The 23,533-nt window shown below is 37.3% G+C and overlaps 1 protein-coding gene across 1 annotated transcript; it reads right to left on the bottom strand.

The window, feature by feature from the left end:
* Positions 1 to 961: 961 nt before the first annotated feature.
* Positions 962 to 21,727, bottom strand: fabp (fatty acid binding protein). Its single transcript, XM_034971772.2, has 4 exons — positions 21,548 to 21,727; positions 3,675 to 3,841; positions 2,858 to 2,968; positions 962 to 1,272 (listed from the first exon to the last, which is right to left on the bottom strand). Exons 1-4 carry the CDS (start codon positions 21,615 to 21,617, stop codon positions 1,219 to 1,221), a joined length of 402 nt encoding a protein of 133 aa, XP_034827663.1. The 5' UTR covers positions 21,618 to 21,727; the 3' UTR covers positions 962 to 1,218.
* Between the last annotated feature and the right edge of the window lie 1,806 nt (positions 21,728 to 23,533).

Genomic DNA, 23,533 nt, shown 5'->3' with positions numbered 1-23,533 from the left:
CTACTTAGAACTTGATACCACATTGATATTTTACCAGGAGTTGGTACGGTCTGCACCTCGATTGCAGGAAACCTTCATCAATCACTGAATTTGTGTGATTCTTGTTGCAACAAAATATAACAATGCATTGTAGCCACTAGTAAGCGAGCGTCAACCAATCAGAGGTGATCGCGATCGACTTTGTAGCTGTCATTCTCCCGCAAACGCACAGCTGATACCTACCTGAGTCAGCGTGAAAGGCCTGAACCTACTGCACAGGTACCTACTTATCAGCCTAAAAAAATATGCCCAGTTCCAAAAACCAGAACCAGCGCCAGTTTCTGAAAATTTTCATTTTTAGGGTTCCGTTATCCGTACCTCAAAAGGAAAAAGGAACAATTACCTACCTATAGGATCACTATTCACTTCGTTGTCTGTCCTGTCTGTCCGTCTGTCAACAAAACCTATAGTTAGGGTAGGTACTTCTCGTGGACCTATACTAGGTAGGTCTTGTAGCACCAGTAAAGGAAAGAATCCAAAAACCAGGAATTTGTCGTTTCATCACAAAAATATTAAATTTTCAAAGCAAGATTACCTACCAAGTGGGGTATCATATTATGAAAGAGCTTTACCTGTACATTCTAAAACAGATTTTTACTTGTATTTATGCATTTTTATTTTTTTTTATCATGTAAAATGTCGAGAAAATACGACTAGGTAAGTAGTGCGGAAACCTCGGTGTACGAGACCGACTTGTACTTGGCTGGTTTTTCAGACTATTAGTGCTAGAAATCTGTAATTTGGCATATCTGTTTTTCGAGGGTTGTGACTACGGAACCCTAAACTGCGCATGGCCCGCCACGCACTTGGCCGGTTTTCCTTTTGAAGTGCGAAACCCTAAAATACCTAATCACGGCTTGAAAACATGGCTTGGAAATTTTCAAGTGAACAGTTTCGAGACTGGAGGCAATAAAACAATACATAAAGTAAAAAAAACTTTATTTAAATATGCACTAAAAACTTATACAACAGCTGTAACGTTTTCCATACAATTCACACTCTAACTTTGGCATTACGAGAAACTCGTAGAACAAACTCTAAGGTGTTGTTACACTTACAGTCGAAAATCGCATGTGCGTTTTTAAAATAAACCTAGTTTTATGAAAATAGTTGTGTTTATGGGTATATTATATAAAATAATAGGACAGTAGAGGGCGCAGCCCGGCAGTCTTGTGGCGCTTAGCTTACAACTTTGTACACTCTTGTACAGGTCACGTCGTTAGCGGTCATCGTCTGAAAAACAAAACGAGATATTAATCGAGTATCCAGTATTTGACAACTAGCCAAATCGGCTGTTCGATTGCGGTAGAATGACTGATACAATGTCACGGAACCATTCAACTCCGATTGGTTAACGCTCGCTTGGATACTATTGGCTACAATGCATTGTTGCAACAAGAATCGCACAAATTCAGCCAATCACAACAATTTGAGATTGAAATAATGATTGATGCAGAATTTACGAAATCGACCTAGTATCTTTTCAAACGTCAAAACGCGCGCTTAGTATGCGAGATTCTATGAAATACAGGCATGTGACGTCACAATCGTTTGACGTGCTTTTTTAGTTCAATTGATAATAACTTAAAATGGTTGTCACACATAAAACTAACAAAGGACGTGGATTTTACGTATTTTGGAATACGTTCTATTTAATAATCAAATACTAATAATAATCAAATACTAATAATAATCAAAAAAACAAATACCGTATTCTATCTGCTTCGTTGGTCTAATGGAAGAGACTCAAAACAACGGACTGCGGGCCAAGCCCGGCACGTAGGCACTGCCGTGATGGCCTAGTGGTTGTCGTCGGCCTCCTAGTTGGGAGGTCGGGGGTTTGATTCCGGCACCACTAACTTTTTTAAGGTGAATGAAAACATCGTGAGGATACCTGCATGCCTAAAAGTTCTCAGGCATTTTAAAGCAAAGCATTTTACAGCGTATTTTACGCACAGGGCGTCTACGTACAAAGAAAACCTCCATACAAATCTATAGTTTCTAGACCCAGCGTTTTGTGCTGTACCTTGATCTGGCGAAAATCAGTTCCTATATTATTAAAACCCTGTGATAGCCTAGCGGTTAGGACGTCCGCCTTGTGATCAGAGGTCGGGGGTTCGATCCCGGGCACGCACCTCTAACTTTTCGTTAGTTACGTGCGTTTTAAGTAATTAAATATTACTTGCTTTAACGGTGAAGCAAAACATCGTGAGGAAACCTGCATGTCTGAGAGTTCTCCATAATGTTTTACAATCAGCACGTGGCCAGCGTGGTAGGCCAAAAACCCTTCTCACTCTGAGAGGAGACCCGTGATCTGTAGTGAGCCAGCGATGGGTTGATCATGATGATAATGATATTATCCATACTAATATCTGTGCTAATATTATAAATGCAAAAGTGTGTCTGTCTGTCTGTCTGTCCGTCTGTCTGCTAACCTTTCACGACCCATGCATTCAACCGATTTTGACGAAATTTGGTACAGCGATAGCTTGCATCCCGGGGAAGGACATAGGCTTTTTATCCCGGAAAATCAAAGAGTTCCCACGAGATTTTTGAAAATCTAAGCCCACGCGAACGAAGTCGCGGGCATCAGCTAGTTATGTATAAGTAGATTTCTATTTACAGTATTTAATGAACAACCTAGGAAATATTTTAGCGTTTAAACTCCCGTGACCGTACCGCGGCGCGTGCGCGAACGGACTCCCTTGAAAAAGGACCCCGGATGGGTTCGAAACTAGTCGGGCTAACGTCGACTAAACGCGTGAGTACAGCCGGGACAGATATTATTTAGAACCTAGGAAATACTTTGTATACTCACAGCCTTCATCTCCTCGGGTCCGAATTCCCTGACGTAGGTGACGACTACACCATCGGCGGCCTTTTGCGTCTGCTTCAGAGTGTTGCCTTCCAAAGTGCAAACCGACTTCACCTGAAAAATAAAAGTTGACACGAATAATTACTGAAAGCATTCTTTATTCTTGTTTAACCAATTTATTAAACAAATCGGTATAATAAAAACCGCCCAAGTGCGAGTCATACTCTTATTTTTTCGACAAAAACTATAATAATGCATAAAAATAAGTTGAAAATACTAATTATTTGTTCATGAACAAGTCTTTTTTTTTGTGAGGTACCTACTAACCACAAATTCACGGTTTCGGATTATTCTCCTTAGATAGGTATTGTGCTAGAAGACCTACCTACCTAGCAAATTTTATGATTCTAGGTCAATGGGAAATACCCTATAAGTTTCTTGACTGACAGACAGATAGACAGACGGACAACAAAGTGATCCTAGGTATACGGGTTCCGTTTTTCCTTTTGAGATACGGAACCCTAAAATTAAAAAAAAAACTTCGCCTTGTCAAAAAACAAAGTAAAAAGTAAAATTTTTAATAAAATGCGTGGATAGGTACTTAGGTAGGTATATGTTTAGAAAATCCCGCAGGAACCATGGATTTTACGGAATAAAAAATAGCCTATGGGTTAATCCAAAGTATTATCTATCTCCATTCCAAACAGCCAAGTCGTCCAGTAGTTTTTGTGTGAAAGAGTAACAAACATACACACACACACAACACACAAACTTTCGCCTTTATAATATTAGTGTGATAGTGTGATGTGATGGATCTCACCTTGGCACCGTCAGCGCGCTCCTCATCGAACTCTTCGCCAGGCTTGAACTTAACCTCCGTGGTCTTGAAGGTGGACGACGTCACCAGGACGTAGGAGTCGCCATCTTGCTTCAGCTCCACCGTTGGCGTCACTGCGTTTGCTGTTTTGCGGGTGATCAGCCCAACGCCTGGAGGAAAAGAATTGTTCTTATTGGTAACGTGTCTTAAAGGTATAAGGGCCCACAGATCAGTAATCTGTATTCTGTAGGTAAGTATGCACTGGGAAATTTCACCGCGCGATTTTTGCCATAGAATTCTGTGACATGTATATTGTACCTACTAGCTGATGCCCGCGACTTCGTACGTGTGAATTCAGGTTTTTAAAACTTTAACTCATCAATTTTCCGGGATGAAAAGTAGCCTACGTCCTTCCCCGGGATATAAGCTAACTCTGTATCAAATTTCATCAAAGTCGGTTGAACGGTTGGGCCGTGAAAAGCTAGCAGACAGACAGGCACACTTTCGCATTTATAATATTAGTATGGATGAAACTGTTCGTACCTACGTATTTTTTCGCGAGTACGGCTCCATATAATTTCTATTTTGCGGTTGTAGAAAAAGGAGGGTGGAATGAGGTCAAAAAGCTCTTCAGAGTTCCTGCCAGAAAATAGGTTCTCTCTCTCTCTCTCTCAAATAGGCTCTCAGATTTATAATGAAGTCCTGGAAGTCCTATTATATGTACCTATATTGTTTGTGAATCGAGACCTAGTTGCGGACATAATCCCTTAGAACTCTCAATGAAATAATGCAGCCGCGAGTCCATCATTTCTGAGAAATAAATAACGAGACGCTCAAATAGCTTATATCCGAGCTACCGGATTCTTCTAGTGCATGTAGGGCTGCGAAGTGTCAAGGAATCAAATAAAACTAACACGGCGATAACCCCCTAAAATTATTACTTACATAAATAAAATTGTAACTGGGCATACATAGTAGGTACCTACTCGTAATTAGAAGGTTCCATGTAAATTTTGTGATGATCTGATGATAGTTTAGCAAATGAAAGAACGAAACTTCTCTACGGGTAGGTATTAGCAATTATCGCGATCAGTATACCTAATACCTCCCTACCTTATACCACACGAGTAAATATATAGACCAGAGGGGAAGCTTCATACTAGCGGCTGGCTGTAGGTTCACTCACTCTAGCGCAGCTCACGCACACCACGACGTGTCACGGACGCTCCATTTGCCGCCAAACTGGGCGCACGGAGCGTCCGTGGCACGTCGTGGTGTGCGTGAGCTAGTGTGAAGCTTCCCCTCTGGTCTATAATATCTACTCGTGTGCTTATAGATCGTCCAAGTGTGCTTATACCCTAGTAGTATTTTTATAATAAATACCTAATTGTAAGGACCGTTATAATAATAACACAGTCAGTAAATAAGTTTTAAGTTCCACAATATAGATTATAATTTAGCAGTTCACAAAGGAATGCACTGGTCACATTTCGATGATCGAGGGATTATCTAGTGCAATCTGAGAGATCACAGCTTCCATTATTCGAGTTGGAATTTGCTGCTCTTGCTATATACGCTTTCTGCACTCTTTTGAAAAAAATCTAACTGAACCAAATTTTTGGGTTAGGATAAATTCAACCTTTTAAAAAAAATTGAATGTTAAAGGCAGGTAGGTAAATATAAAAATTCAGCATGGAAATGCAGCGCGGTAATTTAAATTACGTGGAAACTCCTTTTTCATAAATAAGTAGGTAGGTAGGTACTAGGTAATAAATAAGTATTTACAAAAGTACAAAAACTTAAAAAAAATGTAAGGTATATTTTTTTTCGGTTAGGCTATAGGTGGAATAGAAGCTTTATAAACCAAAGATAATAATATCGTTTCAATCATAAAATCATCATAACATGCCGGTTGAAAACATTCCACATGTGCCCTGACATGTGATGTGGGCTTTGCTTCGATATCACTTAAATAATAGATGAATCAATATCCACCTATTGGTTGGCGAGGGGCGCGGCGGTCGCCTATTGGTCGATACAATGGCCCCATGCAGCGTCAAGGACATCGACCTATGAATTGCTGTAATTTTTCAATTGAAAAATCATTTCTATTGAAGTTTTTGTCAAACAAAACGCCTGTGAGTTGTGAATCAGTATGAACTATTGAAGATAGGCAGTGTGATAGGCACGATTTTTATAGAAGACGATTGTAGGCGGAGGTATAGACGTGGATACAATACATATGCAGTACTCCAGAAACTTCCTCGAGAAGTAGGTACTTAGCTACAAGTTTGTTGGATGGGGTTTCGTGTCATTTTTAACTTGAGTGTCTTTAGGGCAAGCGTCAATGCATCTTATAGGCAAGAGCGCTCCAACCTGAACCTCATCATTGCATTTCAGTAGGCATGGAATTTAGTTGCGCAAGAGAGGCACCGACCTACGCTCTTTATAGTTCACAGAGACCCATAATAAGAGTTTATGAAAGCTACCGAGGGGTTTTAGTGGAAAGACACCCTACAATTACCCGATCTCTCCCCGAAGAGATCAGGTAGGTTTCTTAAGCAAATTTCTCCCTCCGCTCCATCAACAAAAACACGCATGGAATCCAAATTAAAAAAAAAAAATACCCCGCCACGTTTTTCTGCGGATTCTAATAATTATTATAAAAAGATGATGATGATTTACTAAATTAGTCAATTTATAAATCATACCAGTGTATAAACAAACTATTTATTGAACACTTTACGTAACGAACCACGTAATATCTCGGTAATAAGGTAATCACTGTAATAAATGATTTGAACTTATGTTCTATAAATAGGTATATATCTAGTTACATAATATAGGTAATAGGTATTATAGCACCGCAGTTGGCGCGGTCACGGAGTCACTTCGCTTGTAAGCAGACGATTGTAGAATGGACATTGATCTTACATCTGCATTTAGAATCATTCGTTTTTGACTTATCTACCTATAAATAACTATGACTCAGATTAAACCTAGAAAAATAGGTATCTAACTTACTCATATTAGACGTAGAAACTTATTAGATAGCACGATGTACAAAATTACAAAAAATATTAACGATAGAAAAGAAAACCCATTGATTTTGAAAGTGTGTACACTTGTACAGGTAATTATAAATATTAATTATCAAACTTTTAAAAACTGATCCTTAAATAATAATAAAATTTTCACTTACCACTCTCAAAAAACAAGGATATAAAAAATACAGGTATAGCACTCAAGCCCTTTGCCAGTTTCCATGTTCCTTAAACTTAATACAAACCACTGTAATAATATACCAAACCATTTATGCAAGGAAAACCACACGAAAACCGCGAAGTATGTTATGGAATTTCATATAACAGTATACAAAACCAACTTTACCTCAAGTCTTTAGAGGGATTAAGTAATAAATAATGGTCCAGTTTGAGAGGATCATTTTATCATTTGAGAAACTGATTCGCTGATTTGGATATTACGAGTAGGTACCTATAGAGACGATGGGAGAGGATCAATGCTGTGAGAAAAAAAAAAGAGCTCGTCGCTCTATTGGACGCTTTAGGTAATTCTGGATGACAAAAGTTTACGAAACCCTCTAAGAGCTGATAATATGACGTATCTACGAGATTGCGCAAGACAGGCATGAATGATAACTTCTAGCGCCGTATAGGCCAATATTTTCCGAAAGTCAGTGGAGCCAGCAAAGTATATTTTTTTAATAAAAATAGCGAGCAAACAAGCAGGCGACCCACCTGATATTAAATGGTTACCGCCGCCCATGAACATATTGTACTGCATAGACATGAATCGTCATATTATATCAACTCTGTACCAGTAACAAAGTATCCTGGTAAAATACCAGACACTGGTTATATTTAAATGTCTTTGTTGCTATGACATAGAAGGTAAATAACTAACAGAGTAATTAATTAAAAGACAGATAATGAATTGTTTACTAAACATGACGAATCCAATAAAACATTATCAAGAAAGCATAGTTTTGACGCACTTATGAGTCAGGACCGGACAAGGGGTCACAGTGAACCTCAACGAGTCGTCTCGGATCTTATTGACTGAATTGAAGTTGATTGCCGACCATTTGCCGACAATTGTCGACGACCAATAGAAGCTAATCGTACAACTATGTCGGGATATTCTCATGCGATCCTAATTATTCGACGGGATCGTCCGACGTTGCGGTTTTGTTACCTTTCCGCCTTCCGTACCTTCCATTCCATTCTTACTCAATTAAATAAATGCAATCTTCTATAGAGGTAATATGCTCGATAACGTCTACACTACGTGAAAAATATATTACGCCATGTCACGATATACCAATCACAAGGCTCGTGCTAATTTGATACAGAGTCTTATGATCATCATACGATAAATATGTTATGCGCCGGCGTTGATAATGTAGGAATTTCACGTTCAAATATATTAGGTTCATTGCGTTTGTCAAAGTCGTGACCAATATTGAAAGAGATTGATTGATACCTACAAGTTTGATGGAAAATTAAACAGTAGTGTTATTTCTTCTTGCTAGATGACAAACAAGACTGAAATATCAAGGCCAAGGAGCAAAGAAAATAGGGTTGCAAAATGCAAATTCTATGACAGTAAAGTATGCGGAGCGTTTACAGCAACTCTCTGCAACGTCAATAACATTAGGGATATGGGGCAAAGAATTTATGGATGGACATTAACGATCAAAAGTTCAAGGAGACTGCAGGAATTCAGTATTGGATGCAATCTATGTTGAAACTTTTCTGCGAGAACAAGCAAGCAAAATTTCAAACGGTTTTAGTACTCACACAATGGTTTCAAGAGTAAGCAGAATCAAGAAAACAACGGTAAACAAGCAACCAGAAAATTTCAAATGGTGTTTTTAGTACTCATACAACAGTTTCAAGATTTAGAGAGAGAGAGAGAGAGAGAGAGAGAGAGAGAGAGAGAGAGAGAGAGAACAATGATATAATATGTTACCATACGCTTATGTTATGTTCATATTACAGGACGTATAAAATTCGTTCTCGATGATCAGTGAGACATAAGAACTAAACGCAGGAGGATAGAAAAGACAACTATCTACGAATGTGACCCAAATGGGATAGTTTCACTTAAGACGCGCAAAATTAATTGGAGATCTTGGACAGGAATAAAATTAATAAAGTCATTTCTGGCCGGCATGATGTCATTTATAGGGTCTGCGGCACAGAATTAATGCAAATACCGGGACAGCGTGTCGCCAACTTTCAGCAACTCATTCGAATAGCGAAATAATCCAAAAGCACAGAATATGTCATGACTAGCCGCCAATCATCCAATGAAAGAAAGAAAGACAACTACAATCTCAAGCTCCTTTACGGCTTCTATAGGTACAGGTACAGTGCGAGGAGTGATACTTGGCCACTTTTACCACCCTAAATCCTGCTACTAGGACTTCGTCATTCTCCTCAATGTGATTAAGAACGCCGTCGCGTGGCATGAATACAGTCAGCTTCTTGCTGTTGACTGTTCTTGATTAGTTGCACTCACACACACTTCCTGATGGCGGAGTTTAACTGGTAAGTTTCTACACCAACTTTCTCCAGGACAATGCCCTTTACGTCAGATGCACAGTGGTGACTTTCCAACCTCTTGTGCCTTGTAACCCTTGTTGTTCTTACGTGCTGTGTCTATATTCCACGGGGTTTATCTATTTGGGTAGTACATCAATCAGCTACGGATAGGAAAAGTATTATCTCTGGTTTAAATGTTTTGTGCGGTATTTTAAAATACTACACACAATTTACTAGTAGGTATTACCTACTAATTTATCATCAACTACCTACTAATTTAACATTTACCTATTTATTGCTCTGGCCGATAAATATAATACCCTACTTCAAACATCAATAGATCTCGTATCTCTAGTATTGATAGCCTTTACAAGCATTATAATATTGTTAATTTCGTGTTATCGCAACGGAGTCCAATATAATACGTTTATCAAGATCAGTTTAGTAATGTGTTCGTCTATGCCTTGGAAAAATAGATAGGTTATTGTCATGTTTAATGTGATAGTACAGTATATTATGTTTTGTTTACTACTTCAAAATTATTGCTCTTAGCATTCGACTTGATAATAGCACAAAACTTGAATAGGCATGTACCTTGCTATAGCTTATTTACATTTTAAACTATTATATGCCATTCATCATTAATTAGAAATTAAAATAACATTGGTACTTTCATAATTTATACGAAGTGGAAGTATAGTAAGTTCAAGTATTTTCAGCAAGGATGTTACTTTATTGTTTCAAGTTAAAAATATACATAATATACTTAGATGGATTCCTACGAACTTTTGTAGCTGGGAAACCCTATTAGTTTCTGGCTAGTGGCTATTAAAATATATCCATTTGGTATTGTTATTTTTTATGCTCGCGAATTGCAGTTGACTATGCCCAATGATGAGGCCTGTATAGCAGTCTTGAACTTGCCTACTGGTTCTTGCCCTGAATGATGGTAGGTACGTTATTTCGCTTTAACTTGAAGGTACCTTTGCTTTTTCTGTGATGACGTGTGGAGCGGAAACGTGAACACTGACAGTTGGCCGTGGCCACTAAAAGTCGCTCAGCGCGCTATGTAGCGAGCTATGTTGGGTATCACTCTCAGGGATAAATCCGGAACGAGGAAATTCGCAGAAGAACAAAAGCGACCGACATAGCTCAGAGGATTAGCAAGCAATGGAAAGGTCATGTTTGCCGCAGAACCGACGGCCGATGGGGCAGACGTGTTGTGGAGTAGAGACCGCGTACCGGTAAGCCCGACGACCTCCAGCCAGTTGGACCGATGATTTTAAGAAGGTAGTGGGGACCGGATGGATGAGGAAGGTGGAGGACCGTGTTTGGTGGAGCGCTCTTGGAAAGGCCTATGTCCAGCAGTGGACGCAAACAGGCTGATAGATGGGATTGGATTTGCTTTTTCGAAAGCCGACAGCCCTATTTTCCTCCTAAAATTATACGAGTACTCGATGAAGCGACAAGTCCGCACAAAGTCCAAAGTTTAAAATAATATGACTAGGTACGAGTTGTATCTGCCAGCGTTGATTTTCTTCGTATTCGTTGTTTTATGAACACTAAACGATGATGCATTTGTCAAGTTCCTGTGTTAGTATAATGGTTTACTATGTAAAAAACCGGCCAAGTGCGAGTCAGGCTCGCGCAATGAGGGTTCCGTACTACAGTCGTATTTTTCGACATTTTGCACGATAATTCAAAAACTATGATGCATAAAAATAAATAAAAATTTGTTTTAGAATGTACAGATGAAGACCTTTCATATGCTATCTCACTTCGAAAGTTGTAAATACTAATTATTAGTTCATGACCACATTTTAATTTTTTTTGTATGATCTAACCCTAAATTCACGGTTTTCAGATTTTTCCCCAAATGTCAGCTATAAGATCTACCTACCTGCCAAATTTCATGATTCTAGGTCAACGGGAAGTACCCTGTAGGTTTCTTGACAGACATACAGACAGACAGACAACAAAGTGATCCTATAAGGGTTCCGTTTTTCCTTTTGAGGTACGGAACCCTAAAAATTAACAGAGTTAGGTCTCAGAGAAACACCAAATATGCTAATTGATTTGACACTAGTATGAAGGTTTGCTAACAGAATTCTAGAATCTATTCTAATATTTTCTCAATTTCTTTATTAAGTAGGTAGTTCGGTAAATCTTGACTGATCTCATACTAGTCTAAAGCGCGCTAACCCTGGAAGCAGCAATTTGATCCCCATAAGTGTAACCGTTAATCTATTTCTATCTATGTAGATACGGCGTACCATACCGTAAATCATTTGGAGGTGTCTATGACTTTGCCAGTACGGCGGTGACAAGCTACATCCAAAGTCTAAAATCACCACAATGGGATGTAGTACAACAATTATATAATAGTGAATAGGTGAAATGAAAAGTGTAAGTTATATATGTCTATAAGTATCATGTAGATTGTAGGTATCTGAAGGTTAGGTAAAGTTTGGTCATCGTTAATCTACTTCATATGAGATTATAGGGATCAAAAGATTGTATAGACTTTGTATAAGCTCATATCAAATTTAAGCATGTGCATTGTGAAAGCAAGGTGACCTACTCAAAAGAACATCAGATAATTTTTTACATATATATCTAGACCTAGAAGGATTTAGAGGAAAGCGTATTATCATTATACCTACTCCTATATCAAAAATGCATTGCAGAAGCAGATATTCAAGTATGGGAACTCTAAATACATTAAATAGACGATATTTACCATACTACGCGCATTTTTCGAATTTTTATAGGTAGGTGGGGGGCTTAATGCATATATAACATCACGTTACCCGCCTGCTCGTTTGCTCGCTATCTGTATTAAAACTAAAACACATAAAAAACAGCATAAATCATATTTTCGAGATCTACACAATGAGCCATTTAAATACAATATTTATCCAGCATTTATCTCAATTTCGACATGTTTTGTTTGTCATATCCATATCATATCCACCATAAAACGTAGTGATTATATACTCTTTGATAATGGATTTGTCATGACGTCAAATTTTTTATTACAGCGAAACTACAAGACAAAATCGGTTAAAATTGATTATCGGCTGAAAATCGATTCTACTAATCTCGACGAATAATTTTTTTTAACACATATTTTTTTATTTGAAATATTTCGACATATAGAGGTATTTTGTGGCTAAAATGTTATACTATTCTGTAGTATCTATGTTGTAAAGTTCCAACAACACTCAACAGTCACCCGATTATAAAATTGATAACAATTTTTCTTATCAAAGGTTTATTAGCAACGGATACCGAAAAAATATTTTGCAAAACTAGGTAGGATTAAATATATATTTTGAAGCACAATGCACAAAGAAAAATCTTGAGAAAATTTTGTTATTAAAACAAAACATGGGATTAGTTATTCAAACAAAATATGGAATACACAGCGGCCGAATAGTATTGATTTTTTTGTATCTAAGTAGGTAGTTACCTAATATTTTGTGAAGTACCACCAGAAAATAAAAAGTTTTTGAGAGTAAGGTAACTTTAAACCGTCACACTCACAGATCAATGAACAAGACCTTTAATGATATCAATCGCACCAATGTTGGAGAATACAATTAGGTACCTATTCATTGATTCACAATAAATTACTAGGTACCTATACCTACCTTATCCAGTCAAGTATACCTAAGTATGTCAAAAGCAAAACACACATAACGTAGATTTCCGTATATATATAACTTCAAGCAGGTACTTTTTGTTATCTTTTGCTATAGTGGATCACTGTATCCACTGCACATTATCTTGGTTGACTCATTTAGTTTCCTGTTGAGGAAAGATCTTAATTCCTAAACATACCTATATTTAGATATATAATTATGTATATTATTTCTAGAATTAAAAATTCCGTACGTAACTTGTAAACAGAGCTACCATTTCATAGTAAAATTCGAAAACAAAATTTTAAGGTTTCCGTGTTTGACCACAGAACCCTAAGAACGAAATGGAATTTTAGTATTTACAAGATATCTATACTTAATAATAAATCATCAAGTAAAGCTAGGTGACCATCTCCGTGAAATGACTTTTTTCACTTGCTTCTACACGCTCGTGTGAACATCCATGTTTTTGTGTCATTTTATTCAGGCCAGAATCACAATACAAACATCCAATGTACAACCGGGTCTGTGTAGTGTATCTGCGAATCTGTCGACTCATTTATTTTAACAGGTAAATCTAAAACATTAAAAAATACTTAATTTAAAGTATATAAAGGACTAGCTTATACTTGCGACTTCGTCCGCGTGTACTATACAAATTTCAAACCCCTATTTCACCCCCTTAGGGGTTGAATTTTCAAAAATCCTTTCTTAGCGGAAGCCTACGTCATAATAGCTATCTGCATGTCCAGCCCGATCCGTCAAGTAGTTCGAGTTGTGCGTTGATAGATCAGTCAGTAGTCACCTTTTCCTTTTATACTACTAGCTGATTTAGGTTTTTAAAGATCCCGTATAGCCTATGTCACTCAGGAATAATGTAGCTTTCTACTGGTGAAAGAATTTTTAAAATCGGTTCAGTAGTTCCAAAGATTACCCCCTACAAACAATCAGTCTCCCAATTCTCCACTCATCTCTGATCCCTTGTACAGTATACTCTCACGTATGGTACTGCAATAGTAGCCTTGATTTGATCCGTCCATCTCATGAGTGACCTTAATTTGATCCGTCCATATCATGAGTGATCAGCCGCGTCCTCTGAACCTTCATCTTACTTAAAACCACTCATGAACCACTATTATTAAGTAAGGAGTAAGTAGTTCTTTAGACACCATATCTCAAGCTTAACTCATTATGACCGAAGAAAGTGGGAATTAATAATAATAATAATAAATAAACTTTATTTGCACAACCACAAGAAGGATTACATTAAAGGAAAGGAATTGCAAGTTAATCTCTGGCAGAGGAGATTTAGAGAGTTAAGTTTAGGCATAAAAAGTTCTTAATGATTACGAAAAGGCACTTCATTTAAAAGTGCCCACAAAGAACCCCATATACCCGTTTACCAATAAAAGATAAAAGGCTAACTCAGGATCATCAATGAGTCAGCTTGCACAAGGAATTTCATTATAAGTACGGACGATATCAACTTATTTGCTCAAAATACGTTATTGTCAACGTTCCTTTTAAATCTGATAACGATCGTGGTATTTTTTGCTAACTGTCTGCTTCTTGCTAACTTTGACAGTTTGATTGTGTTAACTGATACGTAGAAAAAATTAAATCGTTTCCGTTTCACCTTGCAGCACGGCTGACCAGTCATTAATACTATAAGAAATATGACTATTATCTACTGAACCATACATAATCTAAATACCTATCTATATTGCTAATAATATTTTATATCATGATTTATCTCGATTCTTGGTTAGAAACCATATAGGATATTTGTGGTCTACCACAAATACGCTGACATGGTTTCTAACCAAGAATCTGACTAACTAAGAAGATTTCTAACTAAGAAGAATTTATTTGTTTCTAAAAAAATCAGATAAAATATCAAAGCATCGAAAAACACAAGACCCTAGGGCTGTTAGTTTCACTGTTGAATTTCAATATTCAAGGTTGGTTCTCAAAATATTCATGCAAATGTTCATGGGCGGCGGTAATCACTTAACATCAGGTGTATGTATATATATATATATATAGTATAAGACCCAGTGGCGTGCACAGGAGTTCAAGCCAGGGTATGCATTTAGGTATGAACTTATTTTACGGCAGGTAAAAATGAAAAATAACCATAGACTTATTATAATGAGGGTAAGCAGTGCGTTTATGCGCTATGAGCTGCACGCCACTGCTAAGACCAACTTTAGGGTGGACACTGGATATTTAACTTCTAGGCACACTGTTGTTATACTCTTACGTAACTTGCAAAATCCAATAAAAGAAATAGACAGAATTTAGAAGAAAACCCTATTTGCCTTCTTCGCGTCGGCAATATACCTACCTAGAGAGTTGGAGACTTAGTTATATTTACATAGGTTGTTATAAATTATTACTGCGCATGAATGATTAATTATTATAAATATTATAAGGCCCACTTACACTTAAATTTATAAATGCTGTCGCTTTTTGGCAACCACATTACAAAATTTAACTAAATCTGTTTAACCGTCCTTGTGGAAGTGGACTTTAGGAAGCACCACTAAAATTATTTATAATGCGTTTAAACTAATAATAGTATGTTCTAAGATTTGAACAGTTTCAGTAGACAGTTTTCAAGTGACAGACTGTTGACAGATAGAGGTCGTTGACTTCCTATTTTAACTCTGAGCTGAGCGAGCGCATTATAGATTTATTGAACTTGTGTCCATAACCACTAAAAAACCAGCCAAGCGCGAGTCAACTCTCGCAGCGAGGGTTCCGTACTTCAGTCGTATTTTTTCGACATTTTGCACGATAAATCAAAAACCATTATGCATAAAAATCTGTTTTAGAATGTAGGTACAGGTAAAGCCCTTTCATATGATATCCCACTTAGTATAGTAATCTTATTTTAAAAGGTGAAAATACTATTTATTCATAACCACATTTTAATTTTTTAACCACAAATTCACGTTTTTCGGATATTTCCCTTTACGTGTGCTACTATAAGACCTACCTGCCAAATTTTATCGTTCTAGGTCAATGGGAAGTAAAGTACCTGGCAGGAAATATTGTACATAGACCTTTAAAAAGAGATAACGGTTTCGTAGAGCGTTGTCTCTGTCGTTAAGACCGACAAAACGTCACATAGGTATGACTGACAGAAACAACGCTCTGCAAAGCCGAAATCTCATCCTAAAAGATGTACAATATTTCTAGCCGGCTTAATCAGTAGGTTTCTTGGCAAACACGACAGACAGACAGTCAGACAACGAAATGATATCCTATAGATAGGGGTTCCTTGTTCCTTTTGAAGTATGGACCCTTAAAACATAGCTATCTAATGTTATCTGACTTCCCGTTCATTGTTTACATGTAAACTTCGTAATAAAATTATGTAAATCTGTCGAACTATTGACATTGCACTTGATACTGAGTGGGGAAGAACGATATAATATATGATAACATTTACAACCTGTGTATTATGATTAGACATATTATTATGTAGTCCATCTATTATACAAAGGCGTTGCGATTAGATAGTGACGGCTAGAGTTTTGATAACTGTATACAACTCCTATTATAATCGTTATCATAACAGCTTATCTACACTACTAAAATAAAATAAAACTATTTTTAAACATATACGAGTACCGCCAATCCATAGGTAGGTACTTAAGTAGGTAACTAATTACTAATATTATTAATGCGACAGTGTGTTTTTTTGTCCTTCCTTCACGCCCTAATTACTAAGCAGCCAATCGACTTGATTTTTAAGCATAGAGTAGACAGTTGGAAGGACGGAGAGTACCTACCTAACATAGGCTTCTATTTATCCCGGAAAATCAAAGCGTTCCCACGGGATTTTTAATAATCTAAATCCACGCGGACGAAGTGGCGGCCTCAGCTAATATAGTATTATATGTTATTATGTACCTAGTTCACTTTATTACAGTACTTATGATATATTTTTCCGCTCTGTGTAATAATCATAAAAATATGTAGGTAGGTGTAGGTACGTAACACCTAGCTAAGTGGGTTTCCTTTGTAGTCATGAAAAGTTACTGTTATACCTACCTCATAGGTTGTTAAAGTATGTAGGTACTAGGTACTACCCATAGAACATTATAAGAGGATTAATATTGTTTCGTCGTACTTAAATATTAATATTTTCTGCGGTATACCTACTATAGATAGGTATATATACCCATAGGTACCTATATCTACATCATTTACTATAATACACTTTAGACTACACGGTACATAATATTATAACGCGTAAAATTTAACTCCTCACGCGCCATTTTAACTTTGTGTCAAATTTCATGTCAAAAGTACGATTTTAGTGCTCATTTTAAAGGTGAACTTATACTTTTGACACGACAGTTGAAATGAGTTAAAATTTCGCGTGAGGAGTCATTTTGTAAGGACTACCTATGCCTACTGTAAACCTTTTTTTTTGCAGTCTTAAAAATGGTTAAAAATGCATGATCGCTGATTGATGATAAATGGAACAAAAATTTTTGAAGTATTGTTGCTTTATTTATTATCTACCTACATACCTACCTATAACAAGGTACTTAAAATACTTTCTCGTACCACTTGCTCAAAAAAGTGACATTCAATGCCACAAAAAGCGTACATAACAATAGTCAATTTTAATCTGTTAAAAACAGGGAAAGAAAATTGTACTGAATTTCATTCATACCCTAGGGAGAGAATGTGATTTAAATTTGGAATACTTAGGTACCGAAATTTATACTGAACTTTCTTTTTTTTTTATTCAGATACAAGATAGCCCTTGACTGCAATCTCACCTAATGGTAAGTGACGATGCAGCCTAAGGTGGGAGCGGGCTAACCTGGAAGGAGTATGGCAATTTTTATTAAACCCATACCACCTTTGGTTTCTACACGGCATCATACCGGAACGCTAAATTGCTTGGCGGCACGGCTTTGCCGGTAGGGTGGTAACTAGCCACGGCCGAGGCCTCGCACCAGACAGACAGACTACATCTGTGTTTCTTTTTTTTAAATTACCAACATAAAGAATGTTTAACAAATCCAATTTAGACACAGCAAAAACCACGAAGGTTTACACCATTGAGTTTGTATATAAAGTATTATACATATTTTTGAAAAAGGAATACGCATTTATTATGCAGTTATGATTATTAAATAAAATTACGAAAACCGACAAGGCCGTATGAGCTTGATGCCTTTGCTTTTCCGACAAAAAAATATTTGTCTAGGAATTTGCGTTTTTGTTTTTTTCAAATAGGTACATAAACGTTAAGTTTATTTTAATTTATTTTTATAAATAAGTTAATGTTCTAAGCATACGTTTAATAAATGCTTATCTCATATTATTATTGTGTTAATTTTTTCGCAAATGGTACGAAAAGTAGAGTATTTACCTCGGTGATAAAGCTGTCTTAGTCTTGGGTGAACTTAAATCGTCACCCGCGACAGAAGACACTGCTTTATCCCCTTGGTTAATAATCTACTATTTTGGCCGAGAGAGAATTTTAATTTTTTGGTCGCAACTTGCAAGACGCTCGTGTGCCTGGATGTTTTGTTTAATTTTTTGCAAGTTTCGATGTCCAACTGGAGGTAGACTGGTTTTCAAGAGTTACTTAGTTTTTTTTTCAATAATAATCTCGTTCACAATCTTAAAAAGACATAAAATGATAAAGGCTTCGATTTCGCGTGAGTAATAGAAGTTTTGACAACCCTACGCAGATATTATATTATTCTGTTGTTTGGTTTGAGGTGAAAAGATGCTGGATCCCAAAAAGGCGTGGCTGTTGACCTATTTTACCCGTATTGATCTGGGCTGTTTTACGTTGCGTACCTAACCTATTCAAACTTCCGAGCCATGTTCGCTAGCTATGGGCCTCATAGGAAAGCTCAGACACTCGGCAGGCCATGGAGCGAGCCCAGAATTTATCTACGAGATCAAATCAGAAATTAGGAAAACCTATCGACTTTCCGGTATCAGTTGAAATCCGGAAAAACAACAGACCCCGCCCTAGGTTCACGTGGTTTGAATGTCTGAAAATCCTTTCTGCAAGTCTATACCTAACCCAAGTTTCTAGACCTTGGGCCCACCGCCTGAGCTGCTGTAGCTTATAATGGTAGACAAGCTAACCCACCCCGGCTTCGCTCAAGTGGAATTCGGGAATCGGTGAGAGGGTGGAATTCCCAAAAATCCTGAAACACTTGTTCATATTTTCCCGAAACCCAAATACCGAGTTTCATAGATATACCTATCTAACTTGAAAATTATGGAAGTTCCTATAAACTTTCATCCCCTATTCGACGGTCTAGGGGCGGAATTTCCAAAAATCCTTTCTTCATGAGCGTCTATACATTAGTAAAAGTGACCTACTGTCGATATTTCAAGTGTCTAACCGCAGGCAGCAGTTTAGGCTGTGCGTTGATAGGTCAGTCAGTCAGTCAGTCAGTCAGTCAGTCAGAAAAAGTCTTATCATATGTACCTAGTAAGTAGATTGTAGAATGTAGTAATATTTATTCGTTCTTATCTCGAGAATTGATTGGTACTTAGTTGTTGTCAAAAACTTATAAAATAAGGTGACATTGGGGAAGCTTATTTGATAAATTGATAACATTCTCTGCTAATAAATAATGATTGCTAAGCACTGCATTACTTATCTACCTTCATACCAACTTAGCAACAAACGGGCAACAAAATGTTTATTTGCTGTTAATCCCTGCCTTCAGATAAGTGTATTTTTTGTGTGTAATAAGAATATTAGCCATGTTAAATGACTACTATTCCTCTTTCCCCTCCAACGAAGCGTAAAGCTTGTGCTAGCAGTAGGTACGACAACAGTACAACGGGCGGGGTTTGAACCGCGCCGACCATTCGGTGTCAGTCCACTCCTTTATCCGTTGAGCTATTGAGTCTATAAGTCCTCATGTACAAGTCCCCAATATAGTAAAGTCAAATCACTCGAACGACTCAAATAAATTAGTTTGTCTAAGGGGATGAAAATGTGTATGAAAGTCCGTCATTTTTAGGGATCCGTATAGTTCTTGTTGCAATTCACGAAGGCGAGTGAACCTTACTTATGGTAACGTCGTATACACGGACATTGTATAAGTGTGCGTGCATGTCGGACCAATCAGTCGCGAGCAAGCGCTTGCAAACGCATACATATTTTAGTGTACCTTTACTTATACTGACGACTTACACACAAGCATGAGCCACTGCCCACTCGCCCTCGTGAAATGCAAGAAATCGGTGGCAAGAACTATTACCCGAAGGGACTACGGGACCCTATTACCAAGCCTCCACTGTCTGCCCGTACATCCGTCTATAATTATTATGTCTCTCAGCAGGCTGTAGGTATCTTGTGAACCGAAATAGATAAAAGAGTTGAAATTTTCACAGAATTTGTACCTATTTAATTTTTTTTTTAATTTTTATTTAAAGAATATTAGCCAAGTTTATCATGCTGACTAATACCTATTCCCCTTTCCCCTCCAATTAAGCTTAAAGTTGTGCTAGGAGTAGGTACGACAATAGTGCAACGGGTGGGGTTTGAACCGGCGACCTTTCGGTTTTCAGGTCCTTTAACCGTTGAGCTATCGAGGCTTAAAAACCGTTACAACAACAAATAATAAAAGTTTTAAAAGCGTTTCCACAAAAAAAACTATTTCTTGTATGATGGTAGGTAGGTACAGAATTCGGAACCATTCGGGTGTCCGAGTCGCACTTGACCGGTTTTACCTAGGTATAATCCTTAGTGTAAATTAAAAATTAAAATCCCTGTAAGTTCCGAGGGTAAAATAAAAAAGCAATGCGTGTAACATATTAGGTACATACCTACCTACCACTGTCCTGCGCAATGCCTGCGCGAGATTCCATTTTTTTAAATGAATCGGCAAAAATAAAGGCATGTAGATATTGTAGGTACTACGTATCTACCTAGTAAGTACAAAATAAATTATAACAAGATAACTTAGAATCTATGGCACTACCTACCTACTAATAGCTTGATAGGTAACTTAAGTACCTCGACAAGAGATGGCGGCCATATAAAATACGGACGGAAGTAGGTAGGTACCTACCTACTCGTAATACGATTACGAACGTTATTAATTCCGTCTGAAAATCGATCTGAATTACTCTCAAGTCGCGTCCAATTAGTTGAGGTTGAGTTTACTCTAGGTTTACTAGGTATAGTCCGCGACAGGTCGAGATGGCAATCAGGGTATGAGGCGGGGGGACGTCCCGCACACCCACACGTCACTCGCGCTCGCCCGCACCGGGTTAGTGCGGGTGTGCGGGGCGTTCCCTCCCCGATTGCATCTCGACTTGTCGCTTACTAGGTATACCTATTCGTTAAAATGACGACATTCAAAATTGGAATAACGTTGGAGAGACTTAGGTACCTACTTACGTATCAATTATTTGTGGGTCCTAGTTAACTTACTAAATATCAGATAATATTAGAGTTCGTGCAGTAAAACAAGATTATGATATTTGAAATATCCGTGTAAAATTTTAATTCCGGGGAAAAATATAAACGTTACGTTAACACACATGAAAAAATGCCGGCTAGCGTGGTTAATTAGCGAAAGCCGACCGGGCGTTCGTCGCATCTTCTCGAAAATATGTCCAAATACAATGAAATAAATATCGGAAAACTTACCGATTGCCTTCATGAAGTCGTCGAAGTTCTCCGAAGAGATCATCTTGTATTTCTTGCCAATGAACTCCATGTTTTTTTGACTTATTTGTGGATATAAATAGAGGAAATGAAATGTGTTCTCACCGTACCGGCTAAAACTAGAATGAATGTTGGCGGCGAATACAGAATACCGAATACTCGCCGGGCCGGTTCATGAGCGCATGCGTATTGAACGAACGGAACGTTATTGAATGTGAGAATGAGAATGAGGTGAATGAACTGATAAGTTTAATCTCGTTGTAGGGTGACCATATAAACAAAATGTAGCTACACTTTGTGAGGGTGACTATCAGATTTGCAAAGTCCGTTTAACTGGTACGGCTTTGGCAAATTTTTATCGAATGATTCAAATTATATCATAGCGCTATGAAGATTTTTTCAGGAATAAGGTGTCAGCTAAGAAACGACTACGAGAAAATCCCCCCCCCCCCCTAAAGGGATGAAATGGGGGTTAGAAGGTTATATGAAAGTCCTATGTTTTTGAAGTTAGGGACGTGAAAATTGGTATTTAGATTATTAGCTTTAAATAATCTATAATCTATCTATATATATACAATTCAAAGTCCTGACTGACTGACTGACTGACTGACAAAGATATCAACGCAGAGCCTAAACCGCTGGTCCTAAAGACATGAAATTTGGAGGGTCTATTCTTTGTGAAGAGTAGGTATCCACTAAGAAAGGATTTTTCGAAATTCCACCCCTAAGTGAGTTAAAAGGGGGATGGAAGTTTGTATGAAAGTCACAAATACAAGTCATAAGTAGGTACACAAATGAAGAAATACGTGTTTCAGGATTTTTGGAAAATTTGCCCATAAGGCTGGTAAAATAGGGGATGTAAGTTTGTATGGGAAAGTTTTAATTATTGATGTTATAATTGACTTGAAATTTGGAAAGTAGGTTTTTTTTTTTAGGTTAGGTGTTGTATGTTTTGTATTCGGTGCTGTTCAGAGTGCGTGTCCTGATGTTATAATGTGTGTTTCTGAAAAAAATGCCATTTGTTTCCTGTAGGCCACGCGGGCGAAGCCGCGGGCAGAAGCTAGTGTATTCATAAACAAATAATAATTAGTATTTTCAACGTTCAATGTCATGTTCAATGTTATCATATGAAAGGAATTTACCTGTACATTCTAATACAGATTTTTATTTATTTTTATGCATAATAGTTTTTGATTTATCGTGCAAAATGTCGAAGAAAAACGAGTGTAGTACGGAACCCTCGGTGTGCGAGTCTGACACGCACTTGGCCGGTTTTTTTTTATAAGCTGCTCACAGAGAAATGCACGAGCCAACCGTTCGTACTATTCAACTTATGCTTGTAGTTTAAAAAAAACAAATGATAACCTCTTTCGGAACACTAATTAATTATTAATTAATGTTTATAGACGGATATTTAATGAACATTATAAAATGAGAATTTTCTACTCTGACTTCGCTTAAAAGCATAATTTAGAGCCTTATTTCGTCAAAATGATATGCTTAGTACAGTTATACTCGTAGAAACATCGATACATTGGATTGCCCTCTTGACTGAGTAACCCTTGCCTCGGTTATATCTATTACATTTATTTTACTTAACTTAGTGTAAAGTCGAATAAGGGGCCAGTTTTACCAACCCGGTGAAAAAAATCTACATTCAACCACAAATAATTCGTTTTATATTATTATTTAAGACTTTAGAACCTGTAAATACAAAAACTCCAGAACATAGTAGTTAAGACAATCAAAGATTTAATCATAATAATATTAATCATAAAACGGTAATTTTTTGTTTGGGCAAGGTTTATTGGCTCAAGAGTGAAACTTTTGCTTCTAATCAACAGTTTACAATAATGTCGTAGCATTTATCATTCTAATATCATAGAATATTTAATACTTGGTACCCTCAGAAAATTTGTCACCTGCTAGGAAATATCACCTTAAACTACCCGAACCAATTCGCATGCG

This window comes from Maniola hyperantus, chromosome 9, assembly GCF_902806685.2.
Source record: "Maniola hyperantus chromosome 9, iAphHyp1.2, whole genome shotgun sequence".
Taxonomy (NCBI): Eukaryota; Metazoa; Arthropoda; class Insecta; order Lepidoptera; family Nymphalidae; genus Maniola; species Maniola hyperantus.
Note: the sequence above shows the minus strand (reverse complement) of the source record. Positions and strands in the feature narration are given on the sequence as shown.

What these genes read in the sequence shown, in the direction of transcription:
- fabp (XM_034971772.2), bottom strand. Translation starts at nt 21,617, where the DNA reads ATGGAGTTCATTGGCAAGAAATACAAGATGATCTCTTCGGAGAACTTC. An exon ending in AGCGCGCTGACGGTGCCAAG is followed by an intron (nt 2,969 to 3,674) that starts GTGAGATCCATC and finishes TTTATTTTTCAG; the next exon opens with GTGAAGTCGGTTTGCACTTT. An exon ending in GACCCGAGGAGATGAAGGCT is followed by an intron (nt 1,273 to 2,857) that starts GTGAGTATACAA and finishes TTTGTTTTTCAG; the next exon opens with ACGATGACCGCTAACGACGT.